Genomic DNA, 17175 nt, shown 5'->3' on the forward strand with positions numbered 1-17175 from the left:
TGTACTATATGTATGACTGTATGCCAGTTTGTATAGGATTTGGTGTGGTGCTGTAATGACCCTACCAAATCTAAATCTAAAATCTAACTATTTTAGTAAGAACCATGTTTTAAAGTAATAAGCATGGTTAGTGGTTCCTGACATTCTGATCAGAATGAAATTCATACACACTACACTTCCCTCAGCAAGTGCCTCACCAGAAAGGCCATGTATTATATGCACTCATAACTGTGAAGAATTTTGCAAATGCAATAAGGAAATGTACCACTGAAGGAAGTATTAAGTTGTTTTAGAACTACAACCTAAATGATGTGTTAATATGCCACCAATGCTATGTACATGTCCAGCACAAAAACACAGTCATTGGTCAGATGAGTTGAACCCAGTCCAGCCAGAGATATATATTGAATTATTCTCAAGTCTAGTCCATCGAAAGCTATGTAAAAATATTTGTATAAATCACTCTTTAAAGATTCTTAATTTTTTGCAATACAGTTGATAGCGTAAAATGGGCAATCAGTTTAAGGCTTTATATTTGTTTATTCATGTAAACTGTAGAATAGATTTCAGCAAAACAAAACATGAATATACCAAGGTGTCCAGTCATGTGTCATGCTAGTATTGAATAGCACACATACAATATTCACAGAACAGTCTTCAAATCAGGTACATTTGAAACAATATCCTTTCTTGCAAGAAAAACAAAATAACAGTGGTGAAAATGGAGATATGGAGAAATTGAAAATAGAAAGAGATAAAGCAGGTTTGCTTCTTTGTTTTGAAACGTTTTATCTCTATGGGGAGAGTATTGTGAGTTCCAGATCCACGCAGGGCTGGATGAGGCATCCCAATGTGCACCTCCCGTGTGGGGCCATAGGTAAAAAGATGGTCTGCTACCAACAGAGCCCTACAATCCTGTCTATAGTCCTGCCCTCCGCACATCAGTCATCATCCTCGTCATCCGAGTCCATGACCTTCCGTCTGTTGAACTGAGAGACAGAAGCAGTGAGACAGGCTGACTGACAGAAGCAGTGAGACAGGCCTTACTAAGCAGATGGAGGCATGAATTAAAGATTGTCACTTACTTTGACAGTTGTCTTTTTCTCTGTTTGCTGGCTGACCTTTTCTAGGATTTCAATTAAACCTGTGTCTGTAATCTAAACAAAGGAAGGAATGTTTAATATCAAGAAGCATAGACAACTGAGACAACCAATGAGACTGTTGACAGAGCCATGCACTGCAAAGACTTATACAATATAGGCCCATGAACGTACACAAGGTAGGCCTACAGCCTTATACAATGTCTATATACAAAATGTCCCACCTTTCCTCCTAGCTGACCGAAGCGAGCCATCTGTATGAGGTAGTTCTCGACGGCTTTGGCTTTGTCTGGCTTCACCAAGGCCAGATTATTCACTGCAAGAAAAGGGATGTGAGAAGGCAAAAGCTCCTACTAGTACCGCTGACAGCGAGGTGGAGACTCCAAAAATACTTACATCTGGCGCGGGCGGACTGGTCCAGAACCTGAGCCAGAATGGAGTTCCTCATCTCTGAGTCTCTGAGAGGAGGATCAGAACAGGAGGTCACGACACAGCATGAGCACACATTAAAATAACCAGTTTCACCTAAAACCAAATTCATCACAGGCCACAATCTTCTGAACTTCATCCTCATCACCTTATTTTGAAGTGTGGTACATTAGTTAAGGTTCAGCTTCACATCCTTAATATCCATACAGCTTAAACAGACTGGCTCTGATAATAAGCAAGTTTTTGGACGGGTTGGTATGTTGAATCAGAAGGTAAATGACTGACCTCTGCTTGGCCTCCTGCTGTCCTTGTTGGTCATTTGAGGAGTCCTGTGAAGGGGTCACAAATTTGTATGAGGCTGGACTTCCACTTAGTCTTAGTGGGACACATATCGCAAGCACTTGCTTTGAGGTTAAATGCACACTTTAATTAAACAGAAAGCTTATTCTGATATGTAATCAGGCAAACTGTAGCCCTACATCCAGCACTGACTGAGACACACATGCAGTCTGCAACTGTCATCAGCACCCCACTAGCTGCACTCTGCTTACCGGACAATCCACAGGGTTCCAAGCTAGAGCCTGAAAGAACAATCTATCACTTTATCATTTTAAAGACATCTGCCGGATCTCTATATCGTATCAATTTAATCTGATCTAGTCCAATTGTAGACACATAACCATCAGTGTTCAATGGGGCAGAGATTGCAAGGTGCTAGTAAGCAAATAAATCACGCAGGGTAGTTCTTAGTTTTAAGGTAGCCTAAGTTTGCTATCGTTATATCCATGTTACTTCAGGAGGTAAACATCTGCCTGACACCATTCATTCGAAGACGTCTAGGAATAGCGTACTGAAGCTGAACTAAAATTGAATTAGTGCTACAAGAATGAAGCTTGAAGATTGGGTTTCTCATCCTAACCCATTGGGAGCTAGCTAGCTAGCAAACAAGCTAACGTTCCCAGCTAGCAGTCACCTACTAATAGCTAGTTTACAAACTAGAAGGAATATTCAGTATTAAATTAAAACTCTAAGTTGTACTGGAATGATATCCAGCTAGTGAAATATTGATTGGTCAAACTATCTTTCACATTCATAGTCTATGCTTATCCAGTACTGGGTAACTTTAGCTAGTGGCTTCTACAGTGACAGTATGGATGAGATGAGCCTTTCCTTTTATGGTCGAAAATATGCCTTTTCATCCCTCGTGTTCACTCCCTTACCCCATGTTTCGCCTGCAGTTCGGTCATACGTTGCCTCCGAATTGCGTCCAGTTCGTCATCTGCCATTGTGTGATTGAGTCAAAAACGCGTCCGTTTAGAATAAAGAAAATCTACCACTTTATTATACTTGCGTTATGGAGCCGTTTCGTTAGGGGAAGGGCCTTGCTACAGGCTAGTGTAATCGATGCACGCATACATTCACCACAGCAGCCAGTGAAAGCAGTCAGGGCAAAATGATTGTTCTGAATAGCCTAAAATTAAATCTAGTAGAAAAATAATAATTTGGGGTAATAATACAATACAATTTAAAATGATCACGTTTCTTTAACATATGTGGTGTATACGTTTTATTGTCATTTCAGTTGTGAACTCAATAAATGGTGCAAACAATGTTTCTTTCCTCTGCGTGTGGTCACACACCTGCCAAAGTTAACTCTTTCCTGATCAACCTATAGGCCCTCCAGTTAGGTAGTTCAGGTCCCCATAGCTTTTCTTTAGCTCCCTCTATAGGTGCTGTAGGAGAAACGGCTGAGAAGCAGAGGGATGTGGAACTTCTGGCTTGAGTCAGTTATGGTGAAAGTTATCTGTGGAGGAATAAAGACGGTATGATGCCACTATCTATTTATGCCAACCAAAAAAGAAGTTGCACAGTAGTATATAAACTAATCTACTCACTTCAACAAATGGATAGAAGCATGCCTCCCCCAGGCTCTCCCAGTACTGTCCTGTCTCAAAGCGCATCTTATATACCCCGGGAGTGAAAGTGTCTTTGGTGATGAGCCCAGGGCAGCGGCCATCTTCATTGGTGGTCCTAGGAGAAGTAATTTGGTCACAGAAGAAAGTGGAAGGTGATCTAGAACTTTAACTTATCTGAACCAGTACTGAACTTTCTACAGATGTAACACAGCTTTTTGCCAGCCTCTATAATAATAACAACATGGAGAACATAGATTAGTGGAGCTCTGTGCTGACCCTGCCATGAGGAGGTTCCACGTAGCAGTGTTGGGGTCCAGTAGATGCAGACTGAGAGCCATATGGGAGCCAGGGACACCCCTACCAGTGTTCAGTACATGGGTGGTTAGAGGACTGACTGGACCAGCCATCTCTGCACACTGCAGCATACAGAGAAGAAGGCTAACAAGAACTGCATATTGTGCATAACTATATAATTATTAGCTTATTTAGATCATCCGATATGAAAAGTGGTGTCATAAAGCCCCACCTTGTGGCTGACAATAATAATGTAATGTATTTTGTGGCCTCTGACAGGCCAAGGAGATCCCAACCCAACAATGTAAATTCTTGTCAATCAAAAAACTATTTGAACTCGTGACTGAAAGCGTTCTTCTTCCACACCACTGTTAAATATTTAAGTGTCGTGAGAACTTCTGACCCCTGCTGCACACTAATTTCCTTTTGAAGGATAAATAAAGTTGAAAATTGAGAACCTTTCATCGAATAATCTTACCTTGTTTGCAGTCAAAAGATGACTCCGTATGTGTCGGAGTCTGTTAGCACTCATGCGTGTTAATTTGGTGTCGAGCCAAACCGGTTTTTCTAGTTAGTCTATTCAGTCTTCAACAGCAAAGTGCTATCATTTAATAGTTCATATGTCGAATTTACCCGTGCGAATTGCACAACCTACCTCACGAGGTTTGCTGTATGAATGTATTATTATCAAAGACTGCCATCAGTGGGGCTTCACGTGCACATTTTTGGTCAAGGAAACATTGATCTGCTATACTCCGCTGTTAATGTTTAAGGACGAGCAAATATAACAGACGGTGCACATTGTCCCACACTGTAGATTTTACAAGTTTGTTCTTCTAACCAGAATTGATGTTGTTTTGTAATGCAATGTAAAGCTAAATACGTTGATATTTTTTTTGTTAGTTTAGTTTGAAGGTTTTTACATTTGTTTTCTGTTACTCATAGTGTTACACACACTGTATATATATATGCACACACACACATACAATGGCATCAAGATTAAATACTTCTAGAAGTGTTGATGATCAAAATGAAAATACCCTTTCTAGTGTGATAAAGGGAATTCTTCCACTCATTCACACAGCTTATGTATCCTATGAAGGCTGAAGAAAACTTACAAACATTTGACACCACTAGAATTTTAATAAAACATTTAAAGACTTTTATCTTTGCTCTTTTAAAGAAAGAAATACAACCCCCTAAAATAAAATGCTAAAATGATAGAAAACATACCAAAAACAGAAAAGAAAGACATTAAAGCACAATATTACAGATGTGCCCAGGCGTCTCCTTGGTAACAGACATCCCACCAGACACATTTAAGAAGAGATGGGACAAAGGGAGTGTGGAAGGCAAGGTGTGTGTGTTTTAACCTCTGATTTTGTTTATTTCGATTAGTAAAAATGTTACACAATTGTTGGCCTTCTTTAAAAAGGGGCCACTGTTATCTCTCGCTTTTGACTAGTGTAGAATACAATACTAAATTCTAATCAGGAATATCAACAAGTTCATTTTTTCACGTCTGGCTCATAATTACCTTCAGCATATAACCTCTTTATCTCTCCCACTCTTTCTCTCTTTCATTTTGTATGAAGAGAGGATCTAATGCTTGAAAAAAGGAGCTAATGTCTGCCGAGGAGAAAAAGAGGGAGGACATAGGAGGAAGAGAGAGAAAGATTGGAGACAAAGAAACAACTGAGACTGAGTGGTCAGTGTGTCTTCAGACAGTCCAGGTGAACACAGTAGGTATGTGATGATGTGTAGATTTCTGTCTGTGTGCATATTTCACAGGTACCCAGGATACATCGTAGGCCTACAAAAACGCTAGCTAGCAAAGGAGTTCATGTGGTCTAAAATAATACAAGACAGCTGCTTTCTTCCTCCACATCAGAGACTCCATCTGCTTGGTCTCCTTCCTCACATCTCATCCTCAGGACCAGAGCTCTGCTTGTTTATCTGTCACAAACAGACAGACATGTCATATAGATAGATAGGCAGACAGACGGATGGACAGACGGGCGGGCATACAGACATTACTGTCCTAGGAACAGCACAGTGCAACTGCAGATGAGAGGAAAGACGTATCTCTGGAATGACCTGTTTATGTCATTTTTTCTGAGAATCTAGGAGGCAGGCTTGCGTATGCTCATTTGTTGATGTGTTTAAAATATGCAGTAAAAATTTAAGTGACACCAGTTGAAACTCAAACAGACCGACACAGAAAGTTCCACTCTCCTACACACAGTCAGGAGATTGTACACACAGTCTCACTCATGGAGAGGTTCTGAGACTAGACTGCACACTAAATTACCGTGTGGTGATCATCGTCACTGGCCTCCCCCAGTTCAGGGCTCTCTCTCTGGGCACGGCGGCGGGGGCTCCGGGGGGAGGAGGGAGAAGGAGAGAGGGAGCTGGGGCTGCTGGCTGAGGCGGGATACGGGGAGCCCGCTAGACTGTCCTCTCTCAAGGGAGACCCTAAAACACACATTCACACATGCACGCATACATACAGTATAAGCACACAGAGTATGTCATCTGGGTAGACAGGGAACATTTTTTTCTCTCCAAAAGTCCACACGATGGCAGCAGAAACTCTTAGGTCTAGACTTGCCCCGCACAGCCTGCACTGTGTGTTCAAGCTTGACATTCAGACGGTTGATTAACCGGCTCACCTGTGTGGTCCCTGCTCTGTGAGTCCATCCTGTCCAGGCTGTGCAGCAGCCCATCTATCTGGGTCTTTATCAGCGTCAGCTCCTTCTTTATCACCTGCAGCTCATTCATCTTCACTGAGGGGGTGGAGATGGAGAAAAGGAGAGAGAGGACAAGGGGGATGGGGAAGGGGAGCGGGTAGGAGATGGAAAAAAGGATGGGCAGTTGGAGGAGGATGAAGAAGGGGAGGGAGGGAGGGTTAGGAGAGTGTAGCAGGGGGCTAGAAAGGACTAGGGGTGATGAGGCCTTGTAAATAAACATCAACATGCTATAGGTTCATCAGTCTCTAATATGGTTGCTAATAAAGAGCCTTGATTGGCTGCTAACCATTAGCTATGATGGAGTTAGGCTTGTAATATATGTGTTTGTATGTGTGTGGAAGGGTACTTACACTTGGCCCTAATGTTGCCTGTGTTGTGAGCTCTGAAACTCTTGGACAGGGGCCTGTCTCGGCTGTGCCTGTGCCTAGAGGAGGTGGATGAAGATCGGGGCCGTTTAGCCTCACTGGGGCCCTGTCCCAAGGGAGGCATTGAGGCTGGAACACGCTGGTAGTCATATACTCTGTGGAGGCCACAAACATTTGAGATGTTTCAGGTAGAATAAAATATGTGTCAGCACCCCCATGTTACAGACAATGCATTGGTATACAGTATATTCCTACAGGCCTTTGATTTAAATTTGCGCCTGAGAAAAGGTGGGAATCATGAGGAGGCAGACTCCTCCACACCCCTAAAGGCCTGTTGACTATTGTCCCTGCTGCTCTTGTCTCCCTCTCCCTTCGGAAACTGCTTCCATGGATACCATGGTATCTGAGGGTGGTTCGGAGTGGTGCGGCGATGAGCAGACTGGTGGTGGTTTGTTTTGGTGACACCTTGTGTCCCCATTTTTATGAGGGGGTTGTGACAACCTCCTCCCTCCGTCTGCCGTCCTTTGCTTTTGCTCTGAACGAGCACTTGTCACAGACACCTGTGAGACCTCTCTTGTTTGATTGTGGATTTGGGACCTCTGAATGCATAATACATGCAGATTACAGTATACTGTTGTATTGTTCTATTATGGTCAATAGTTGGAAGGGACTGAAGAGATCTGTCATATTATTTGCCAGGTAGACAAGTCTAATTTGTCAGCCTCTCCACTCACCCTCTCCTGTACCAAACCAACAATCCATTTCCCTATCTATAGCTGAACATAATATAATTGGTTCTGTCAGCACCAATCAAAATCTCTCTGGCAGTGCAGGGGAGATGGGGATAGGAGAAAGTGCATTCCACACTCACTCACACATACACACGCGCACACACACACACACACACACATACATACACAGACTGGACACCTGGACAGGCTGGTCAGTGTACTAGAGGACTGGAAAACTAAGTTAGCCTTAGTGGTAGTGAGGTATTTAGTCTAACAGGTAATGTTGTGTGTGAGGATTACAAACCTGTGTGTGGATTACAGTCTAGTCTGTGGGTGAGAGTGAGGATTACACTACAAGAGAGGCTTTGTTTCTGCTGGAGCTTCAATCTGTGTGTGGAGATGCACTTTCTCTCACGTTTCCACATACAAACTGACACAAACACACACATACACACACATGCACGCACACGCACTCACCAAGCTGTCTACAAATCTGAAGCTTGTCAGCATTGCAGGGTAAAATCATGCACCGTGTTCAAAGCAAATTGAAAGTCAGAGTATTTTTTTCTTAAGTTTAGAGAGAAAGATGCCAAACTGGCAGAATAAAGATGAAAGCATAAACTCTAAAACTACAATGCACCAATACGTGTATGTGTTTTTATGAATGCATGCATGTGTGTGTGTGTGAGTGTGTGAAAGAGAGAGCAGGATACGGAAAATACTTGTGTGGGTGTACTTTCTCCCTTGCTTTCAAAGCATGACTCAGAATATCTAAATGAAGTGTTTCTGAGGTAGGGAGACTGGAGGAAGAGAAGCGGGGGAGAGGAGGGAAAGAGAAAGAGAAGGGTGTGTGAGTCTCCTCCTCCCTATGCACTTACACCCTGACACACTGATATTACCGACACAACAGCAGTACTATAGTTGTTACCAGCTGACTTACCTGTCATAGTAGTCCTCCTGGTAGGAGTCATAGTCCAGATCGTACTCAGACCTGCACGAGGAGAGGGGGTGGAGAGGAAGGAAGGGGAAGGGTAGAGAGGGAGGCTTAGGGTTATGTTCTGCTCACATGTTTGATAGAGTGGCAGGACGTTTTCATCCCTCATAAAACACTTGCACTTTGACCCCTGTAAATGACATGCAAGACATGTCAATGTGCAATATTATGCCAAGCTTTCCTTGTTTGTCTAATTGGCTGTGTTTGTATGATGTGTAAAAAACACGTTAACATATGAGTTGATGCTAAACAATAAGGAATAATATGAACCTAGTACTGCTAAATATACACATTCCATGTTTATATTCTCTCAGCGAGCATACTTCTGGAAATAAGAGTGAGAGAGATTATTTCACACCTTAGGTGTGTGTGCATGTGTGAGCATTAAACTGCAGTTCAGCCAACTGAAAAGACTATGCCATCCATGGTCTGCAGTCAGTTAGAAAGAAGACATTGGATTAGTGGTGCAACAGCAAGGTGAGGAATCCATAATAATTGTCCTGCGCTCTGCACCAGTGACTACGGGACACATACTATGTGTGTTCCTGAATGTTCCAGCTCATTTACTGCGGAGCCAAGCTGTCAGAGAACGTGTACATGGGTTTGTGTGCTTGTGTTTTGTGTTGTATGTGTGACTTTAAGTGATAAATTGAGAGAAAGTGTTTGTGAGTGGTAATACTGGAGCTTCATCCTCCTCTTTAATCTAGTGGAGGCGCAGGCCAGAGAACAATGGTGGTATATCAGATCCACCTCCTGCCACCTGCAGCCGACTCATGATCTGTGATGTACCATTATGTACACCTCACACACTTTCACCTCACACACACTCATGTCACATACATTCACCTCATACACACTTCCTTCACACACCGGCCACACACACTCAAGCCACATGCACTTTCCCATACACTTGCTTCACACACGGTGGTGTACTGTGTATAAATGGTGTGTGTTTCTGGTGTGTGCTGTGTGCTTTGTGCATGTGTTTGCATGCATGTGTGTGTGTGTGTGTGATGGAAAGCAAGGTCACTGTAGGCTAATTACTTTCTTTTCATAATTTCTCGATATTCAAGTAAACCATTAGCAAGCTATAAATCATCTCACCTGGCTGCTCTCACAGACAGGTTTTGTTTGCGAGAGAGCATGTGTGTAACGACACACAGACAGACAGACAGACAGACAGACAGACACACACACACACACACACACACACACATCCACACACACACACACAAAAGCAGATTCACACACAGACCAACACCAGACCATTTTCACATTTGCAGAGGTTATGGCTAGGTGGTTAGATTCTGGAATGTTGTGAGGTTCTGGAGGGTAGTGGTGAGACTTTGGGAAGGTGAGCCTCCAGCCCTTCCAGAGCAGTTTCAGAGATCAGACTCGCTCTGATTAACACACACCCTGGCAGGTTTGAACCCCAGATAAACATAATCTGCCTTTCAAATCAACCCTAGTTACAGGTGTTGATTGTGATTAGAAACCAAAGGCTCTTACTGTAATTACTCACTTACGCTTCTGGCAGGAGGAGAGATGAATAACACTCCTGTTTTCTGCATTAATGGAACATCTGCAGGTGGTCTGATTGGATGATAGATTGGATTAATCATTTTGTTAAACAGATGTGCACAAACAAAGTAGTCTGTTTATCCCAAACACTGACAATGAATAACTTAAAGGCAAATGTGTTTGTATGTTTTGCATGTGGTTGTGTGTGTGTAAATGTGTGGTTGTGTGTGCTCCAGAACTCTGCACGTCGCTGTTTGTCTGTGTAGGTTCATTTTTCTTGAGGTGAGGGAGCGTGTGAGGCTGGCAGGAGGCTGGGAGGGAGGCTGTCCAGGAGGGGCTGATGGGCTGTTAGAGGTTAGAGCTGTGTTGATTAGAGCCTAGGATCAGGGGAGGTTAATGACAATTTCAGAGAGGTGAAGGACTCATTATCAAGGTTAGCTCTCATTTGCAGCATCCAACAGCAGTAAGGGATCAGAATGTGCTGTAACAGAAAGGAAACCCAGTGTGGTACTGAACTGGTGAATTATCTGTCATCAGGCCTCTATAAAAAATGGGCTCACAGATCTTCCCTGTGAGATGAACAGCAGTACCAGAGCTGTGTAGTGGAGGAGTGAGAGGGCAAAGAAGCTGTCAGTGTCCTCTGGAGAGCTGTCTGGGTTTATCTGTGACTGACAGGCCTGACATTTGCTGTTGACCTCACACTGTAGTCTGTGATCCTCACAGGAGGAAACTTCTACCTGGGCCAACATAACTGGGATCCCACGCTCCCTCTCTACACGCACACACGCACGCTTACACACATGCACGCACGCACACACTCTCACACACTCACACACACACATACACACACTGTACTCAGCTCTGTGCTGACTGGTTGTTTTGCAGAGAATGGTCTTCTGCTCACTGAACACGCTCAAAACACAGCCTTCTTCCCTCTCTCTCCTCCCTCTCTCCTTCAGCCTCCTGTGTGTTCAGGACTGTGTTTAGCCATGTTCAGATTGTGTTCATCTGTGTTAAGACCATGTGCTCACCAGGGTTCAGACTGTGTTTACCCATATGCATACTGTGTGTTTAACTGTGTGTTCAGACTGTGTAACAGTTATCTACGGTTTAAGGTTAGACTGTGTGTCTGGGATGTGTGTCTGTGTTTCGTGGAGCAGAGTGGACCGTAAACTCAGGCCTTTATTGATAAACATTCCTCCAGCCTTTAACACAGCCAGTTACACGACAGATTAAATCAGTTACAAAGAGCTCTAGGTGTCCAATCTCATTTCTCTGACACAAGCACATTATTATGGATCTTTCAACTGACACACATGCATTATAATGGATTGATCTAGGTAGTGTTTCAGACGGAAGAATGTTGCACATGGTATGAAGGGCTATTATTATACAGTATGTCAGTGTTCAACACATATGCCACACATATACGGTATGTTTTCCACAAATACCTTGACACTTGGGAACGTTGCTATGTGAATGGGTGTATGTGTTCTTATGTGCGTGTGGGTGTGTTTGTGTGTATGTGTGTGTGTCTCAGTGTTGACCAGGCAGCAGTCTAGTCTCCCTGGCTGCCCTCAGGCTTCAGAGCCTATTTCCTGTTGTGCAGTGTGATAAGTTTCCTTGTCAGGTCCGCCCAGTACCACTATATTTCTGATAAGCTCTGCTGCTAGTTTTCCGACCTCTGGCACAGAGATCAATTTGAGATTGATTCAGAAAGCCCTGCTGGGGTGAGATGGGAGATCAATTTGAGATGGATTGTTCACGCTAAGGGGCACAACCACAGCTCTCTCTTTCTTCCCAGTCTTTCCAACTCTACCTCTGTCCTCATGTTCTGTCTCTTCATACTGCTGTCCTCGTCCCCCTCTCTCTCTCTCTCTCTCTCTCTCTCTCTCTCTCTCTCTCTCTCTCTCTCTCTCTCTCTCTCTCTCTCTCTCTCTCTCTCTCTCTCTCTCTCTGTCTCTTTCTGTCCCAGTCTCTCTTTTTTTCTTTTACACATATGCACACTCGTACATTGCAGAAAGGGAGAAACTTTTGATTTTCCTTGACCCATAACGTCTCATTTCAACGTTCAAGTATGAGGATAAGCTTTTCTTGGATGTTATCCGTTGGAAGATTGCTCTCAAGTTGAGCTTTAAAAGGCTTTTTTTCTTTCTTAGGAGGTCCCCCTCTTGCTCTCTTGCTATTTAGGTGAATATTTTACTGTCCTTGTTAATCCATGATCTTCCTCCAGCTGTGTCTTCTCACCAAACCTGTTTGTGTGTCTTGCTGTTGTTGTGTGCATGTGTTTCTGTGTGTGTGTCTGTGTGTATGTATGTATTTGTTTGTGCTTGTGTCTTCTTGCGTGTGTGTATGTGTGTGGCAGCAGTAGGGGAGGTGATGACTCCATCAGTAGCTGAGCGGTGAGAGGAGAGATAAGTAATCTGGCTTGATGATATACACACTGATGGATACACCCAGACCCATAGGCTTCTCCTACACACACGTACGCACACACACACTGTTCCCCCACCCCTCCTCCTCCTCCGCTTGACTAACTCCTCACACAACTACAATATATTACTGTATGTTTTTACTGAAGGCTATCAGCTGCAGCACCCCCCATGTTCATACATATCCAGAGGGTACACACCCCTCATGCCTCCATCCCCCTGTGTGCCCCTCCAGGCCCTCTAGGGTGTGACAGATGGGTCTGGTCTATTATTAACACCCCCCACACACACTTCATCAGCCCCCTCAAGTAATGAAAACAAATGACGGCACACTATTGGAAGGGAAACACATGAAGCAGGCTGGACTGATGCCTGGCATCCCCTCCTCTCCTCTGCTGCACTTTCCCCCCCACCATGGACCTCCCTCCATCCCTGTACCTGCACTTCCCCCACCCTGGACCTCCCTCCATCTCTACCTGCACTTCCCTCACCCTGGACCTCCCTCCATCTCTACCTGCACTTCCCCCACCCTGGACCTCCCTCCATCTCTACCTGCACTTCCCCCACCCTCGACCTCCCTCCATCTCTACCTGCACTTCCCCCACCCTGGACCTCCCTCCATCTCTACCTGCACTTCCCCCACCCTGGACCTCCCTCCATCTCTACCTGCACTTCCCTCACCCTGGACCTCCCTCCATCTCTACCTGCACTTCCCTCACCCTGGACCTCCCTCCATCTCTACCTGCACTTCCCCCACCCTGGACCTCCCTCCATCTCTCTACCTGCACTTCCCTCACCCTGGAAAGGAGCGGAAAAGACATTGTATGTTTGAGGGTGTGCATACATTTCAAGCAAAAGACTCCTGCCCAACCAACATTTCTCAGTGCCCCCCCAATCAAGGCAGTCTTAAACCAGGGCTAATCCACACACACGCACAGGTACATACTCACCCATAGAGAGTGCTGCTGGGTCTCTTGTTGGATGTCCTGTAACATCCTGTCTTCAGTTCACCACTCATGCTCATGTCTGGGACCCAAACACACAGAAAACCTTGCGTTACAATCCATTGTAACAACAATTCTCAAGGTGGATGTAAACTGGAAGTGTTTGTGCTCCAGGCTGACAGACTGGAGTGACATTTCAGTATTTTGGGACAACCCAGTTTGGGGCACTACAAGAGCAGATTAATTGTGGGGTATCCAGCACAGCATGTGTATTGGCAAGAAGCCCTGTCAACTGCAAAGACAAATACACACAATCACACTCACCAACACACATATACACCAGAACAACACACAGACAAGCTGACACCAACACACAGGGGCAAACATCTCCATCCAGACTGGAACCCTGCAGTGTCTGAGTGGGTCATTTGTCAGATAGTGCTGTAAAAGTGCCCCTGCATGTGTGTGCGATTGTGTGTGATTGTGTAAATGTGTGCGTGCGTGTGATAGTGATAGTGATTTGTGTCTCAGATGGTTGTGAGGGCTCTCTATACTATTCCCCTTACTCTTCCTCTCTTTGTCCTTTCGGTCCTCTCTTCCTCGCATCAGGGAGGCTGGGTAAGAGGGCTCAGCTGGGGGGTAAAAATAATACTAATCTAGAAAAAAACTAGCTTTCCTGGTTCGGTAGTAGGTCCAGTTCTAGTGTAATTGTAGATTATATCCTGGTGTAGTAGTAGTACGCTACAAAAAACACAGTTGTACATGCTCAATTGCTCATTTATCTTCCTTTTGTGACCATATGTGTGTGTGTGTGTTTGTGTGTTGTGTATGAGCTCAGCTGCGCTCTAAGAGTAAACATTACAGCTCCCTTCACCTCGGTTTAGAACCCATTACCCTCTCTCTCTCTCTCTCTCTCTCTCTCTCTCTCTCTCTCTCTCTCTCTCTCTCTCTCTCTCTCTCTCTCCATCTCTTCTTCCATTCTCTCTCACCCACCATCTATTTATTTGAACAGATGGGTAAACCAAGGGGTAAGAGATGAACGGGGGGGTTGATAAGGAGGAGAAGGACAAGGGGGTACAGAGAGATGAAATGTCAGAATATGAAATAGTGAAATAAACAAAGAGGCATGGAAAGGTGTTTCACACAGTACACACACATATGCACACACACACACACACACACACACACACACACACACACACAGAGTAGGGTAAACCCTGACATACTCACATCGTTGACTGCGGTGCTCACTCTTAAACAGGGTCATATCAGGGACGCCTCACGACAAGGGCAGCCTGGAGACCAGGAGATGATGGGATGTCACCTTCTCTCTGCCTCGTAACTGCTCTGTGGAAGTCTCCTCTCCTCCGTCTGCTTGGTGTAGGTGTGCAGGCAGTGGTTATGCTGAGGACTGTGGTACTACTGAGGCAATGACAACGTACTGAGAGCAGCACCAACAGGGATGTACCATGTCTCAAAATTCAGCAGGGGTGGACAGAATTGGATAATTCCATTTTCTACAGGGGGAAAGGGGAGAGGGGGTCTTTGAGTGTGCAGCTGGTTTCCTCTCAATAACAGAAGCTTGGCAGAGGCTGACACACTGTACCCAGGCAAGGCTGAACTAGGCCAACAAGAGAGAGCTACAGGCAGAATGTAAGAGAGGATGTGTGGGAGGGGGACTGGGCTGAGCGGGTGGAGGAGGGTAACTTAATCACAGCCCAGAGCTGAGTGCATATGGACATGGAAGTTGTGAGCCAGTATATGAGACCAAAACAGGAAGTTGAGGTCACATCATATACAGAATACACACACACACTGTTGCGCTGTATACTGGCACATACTGATGTAAAATTTGCCCCACACAACCACACATACACCTGAGAGTTGATGATGTGAGTTGAAGAGGTACTATGGGGAAAGAAGGGACAGACTGAAGGGACAGACTAGAGACATGATAAACATCCTTGTTGGTGATAAAAGAGAATCAAATGGCATCACATCAAATGGCATCATATCAAATCAAATCTAACTGTATTGTTCAGCCAAGGTTCTCTTACATTTATTCAGAAATATTTATTTATATTTTGTCAAATAACACAAGATAGATTGCTGGATTTGTATAAAGCATTGTTAAAAAAAGAAATCTTTTGGAAGGAAAGCCTGTTTTGGAAAGTACTGTGTCTCTGTCCTAATTGGCTTTCTGGGCTCAGAAATGTTTTAATGTGTTTAATAATGCTTTGCAAAGCTGTGTTCCGTGTGTTCAGTGTGTTCAGTGTGCAGACATGCAGGTGGTGGGAGTTTAATATACCTGCTCATAAAAGAGAGCCTTGCATAGATATTTAATTTGATCATTAAAAAGTGAACATGGTGTGTCCTAGTAGGCAAGCCAGGACATCTTTACACACTAGACACTTATATCTGCATACTAACGTAGACACACACCTGTTGTCATTTAGTGAGAGAGTCATGCTGACCTTGGCCGGGTTTCCCAGATTCGTTAAGAAGCTCTTAACGCTATGAGCTTAGGAGCGTTCTAAGAGCGTTCTAGAGCGTTAGAACGTTCCTAAGAAGCTCTTAGTGTTAAGAGCTTCTTAACGAATCTGGGAAACCCTGCCCTTGTCAGTAAACAGTGATTTAACTCCCCTAACAGGATCACTGTGCTGGGTGGGCTCAGCATCCTGACTGCTCATTAGGCTTCTGTGGTTGATCCTACCCTTCCCAATCCTAACAGCAATTACAGAGGAAAGAGATCAGAAAAAAAAGATTGAAAGGATGGGAGAGAGGGAAGGGAGATGAACAGAGAGAGTTACGAGCTCAAACATTACCCTCTCTCCTACCCCTATCCTCTCTCTTACCTTATGTCTAAATTGAACCCACACCCAATCCTTATTACACTGCAGAACTGACTAGCTCCTGTGCCCACACACCCAACTCCTTAGAGATGTTGAGAAACAATCCCCAAAGCCAAACCCTAACCGTTCCCATCTAGCCATTGATAGAATTTTAACCCCACCACTATTTTATGTAATAATTCCCACATAACGCCACAAAAGACAATGACAGGCTAGTGCTAGGGTGTGCTACCTCCAGACCCTGTGCAGCTTCTCCCAGAGAAAGTGTGAGGAGAGCTGCCTGCTGGTGTCATGGTGCCCCTGATAAGAAGATTCTGTATGGGGCTCTGAATGGAGGTTGTGCCAGCAGAATTAGCTTCCTTTGTCATGGTAATGACAGCCATATTCCTGTCCCCATCCATCTCAGCCATGCCATTATATGAAAAAAGGATTGCAATTTATCCAGCCATAGTGGGAAAGGGAAAGATGACAATGACCATCATCTGTGAGCATTGAAGTCCCTAAATAACTCCCCATTCAGGCCAGGGCAAGGGGCCAGCAGAAAATGTTATCTACTCAACACACTGAAGCAATATTACACACTCAGCACACACATGCACACACGGACAAATATACAACCCCTCAAATGTAGCTAATTGATTTGAGTCCTTTGGAATCGAACATATTCTGGTTTTTAATTCCTCCAGACTAGGCATAAGGTTATGGAGTTACATACCACTTAGAAGCAAAGTCATACAGTTTGATAACACTTTTAAGCAAAGAGTAATAGAGTTTGATAATAACACAAGCAGTGAAGAAAACAACTCTGGGTTAGGGTACATACATTTTGATATTATGGGGAAAAACA

The 17175-nt window shown here is 44.3% G+C and overlaps 3 protein-coding genes across 5 annotated transcripts; all 3 read right to left on the bottom strand.

The window, feature by feature from the left end:
- Window positions 1-520: 520 nt before the first annotated feature.
- On the bottom strand, window positions 521-2890 carry pdcd5 (programmed cell death 5). The gene is made up of 6 exons (XM_062471626.1): window positions 2750-2890; window positions 1815-1858; window positions 1497-1558; window positions 1325-1416; window positions 1086-1157; window positions 521-989 (listed from the first exon to the last, which is right to left on the bottom strand). The coding sequence occupies exons 1-6, from the start codon at window positions 2813-2815 to the stop codon at window positions 942-944; spliced, it is 384 nt and encodes a 127-aa protein (XP_062327610.1). The 5' UTR covers window positions 2816-2890; the 3' UTR covers window positions 521-941.
- Window positions 2891-3053: 163 nt separating this feature from the next.
- uraha (urate (5-hydroxyiso-) hydrolase a) lies at window positions 3054-4482 on the bottom strand. 2 transcript variants are annotated; one of them, XM_062471625.1, is made up of 4 exons: window positions 4218-4482; window positions 3722-3802; window positions 3425-3560; window positions 3054-3333 (listed from the first exon to the last, which is right to left on the bottom strand). In XM_062471625.1, the coding sequence occupies exons 2-4, from the start codon at window positions 3781-3783 to the stop codon at window positions 3244-3246; spliced, it is 288 nt and encodes a 95-aa protein (XP_062327609.1). In that variant the 5' UTR covers window positions 3784-3802; window positions 4218-4482; the 3' UTR covers window positions 3054-3243. The 2 variants fall into 2 exon arrangements, with proteins under 2 accessions (XP_062327609.1, XP_062327607.1); XM_062471623.1 differs by having other exon boundaries at window positions 3722-3861.
- Window positions 4483-4858: 376 nt separating this feature from the next.
- LOC134027905 (RNA-binding Raly-like protein) lies at window positions 4859-14887 on the bottom strand. 2 transcript variants are annotated; one of them, XM_062471134.1, is made up of 7 exons: window positions 14707-14887; window positions 13483-13558; window positions 8526-8576; window positions 6840-7009; window positions 6412-6525; window positions 6051-6214; window positions 4859-5683 (listed from the first exon to the last, which is right to left on the bottom strand). In XM_062471134.1, exons 1-7 carry the CDS (start codon window positions 14741-14743, stop codon window positions 5657-5659), a joined length of 639 nt encoding a protein of 212 aa, XP_062327118.1. In that variant the 5' UTR covers window positions 14744-14887; the 3' UTR covers window positions 4859-5656. The 2 variants fall into 2 exon arrangements, with proteins under 2 accessions (XP_062327118.1, XP_062327116.1); XM_062471132.1 differs by having other exon boundaries at window positions 4859-5695.
- Between the last annotated feature and the right edge of the window lie 2288 nt (window positions 14888-17175).

Source organism: Osmerus eperlanus, chromosome 10 (genome assembly GCF_963692335.1).
Source record: "Osmerus eperlanus chromosome 10, fOsmEpe2.1, whole genome shotgun sequence".
Taxonomy (NCBI): domain Eukaryota; kingdom Metazoa; phylum Chordata; class Actinopteri; order Osmeriformes; family Osmeridae; genus Osmerus; species Osmerus eperlanus.

What these genes read in the sequence shown, in the direction of transcription:
- pdcd5 (XM_062471626.1), bottom strand. Translation starts at nt 2,815, where the DNA reads ATGGCAGATGACGAACTGGACGCAATTCGGAGGCAACGTATGACCGAA. An exon ending in CCAGTCCGCCCGCGCCAGAT is followed by an intron (nt 1,417 to 1,496) that starts GTAAGTATTTTT and finishes CTTTTCTTGCAG; the next exon opens with TGAATAATCTGGCCTTGGTG. An exon ending in AGAAAAAGACAACTGTCAAA is followed by an intron (nt 990 to 1,085) that starts GTAAGTGACAAT and finishes TCTGTCTCTCAG; the next exon opens with TTCAACAGACGGAAGGTCAT.
- uraha (XM_062471623.1), bottom strand. Translation starts at nt 4,271, where the DNA reads ATGAGTGCTAACAGACTCCGACACATACGGAGTCATCTTTTGACTGCA. An exon ending in TGGAACCTCCTCATGGCAGG is followed by an intron (nt 3,561 to 3,721) that starts GTCAGCACAGAG and finishes TACTTCTCCTAG; the next exon opens with GACCACCAATGAAGATGGCC. An exon ending in GCTTCTATCCATTTGTTGAA is followed by an intron (nt 3,334 to 3,424) that starts GTGAGTAGATTA and finishes ATTCCTCCACAG; the next exon opens with ATAACTTTCACCATAACTGA.
- LOC134027905 (XM_062471132.1), bottom strand. Translation starts at nt 14,743, where the DNA reads ATGACCCTGTTTAAGAGTGAGCACCGCAGTCAACGAT. An exon ending in CCCAGCAGCACTCTCTATGG is followed by an intron (nt 8,577 to 13,482) that starts GTGAGTATGTAC and finishes CTCCTCGTGCAG; the next exon opens with GTCTGAGTACGATCTGGACT. An exon ending in AGGCAACATTAGGGCCAAGT is followed by an intron (nt 6,526 to 6,839) that starts GTAAGTACCCTT and finishes CCACCCCCTCAG; the next exon opens with TGAAGATGAATGAGCTGCAG.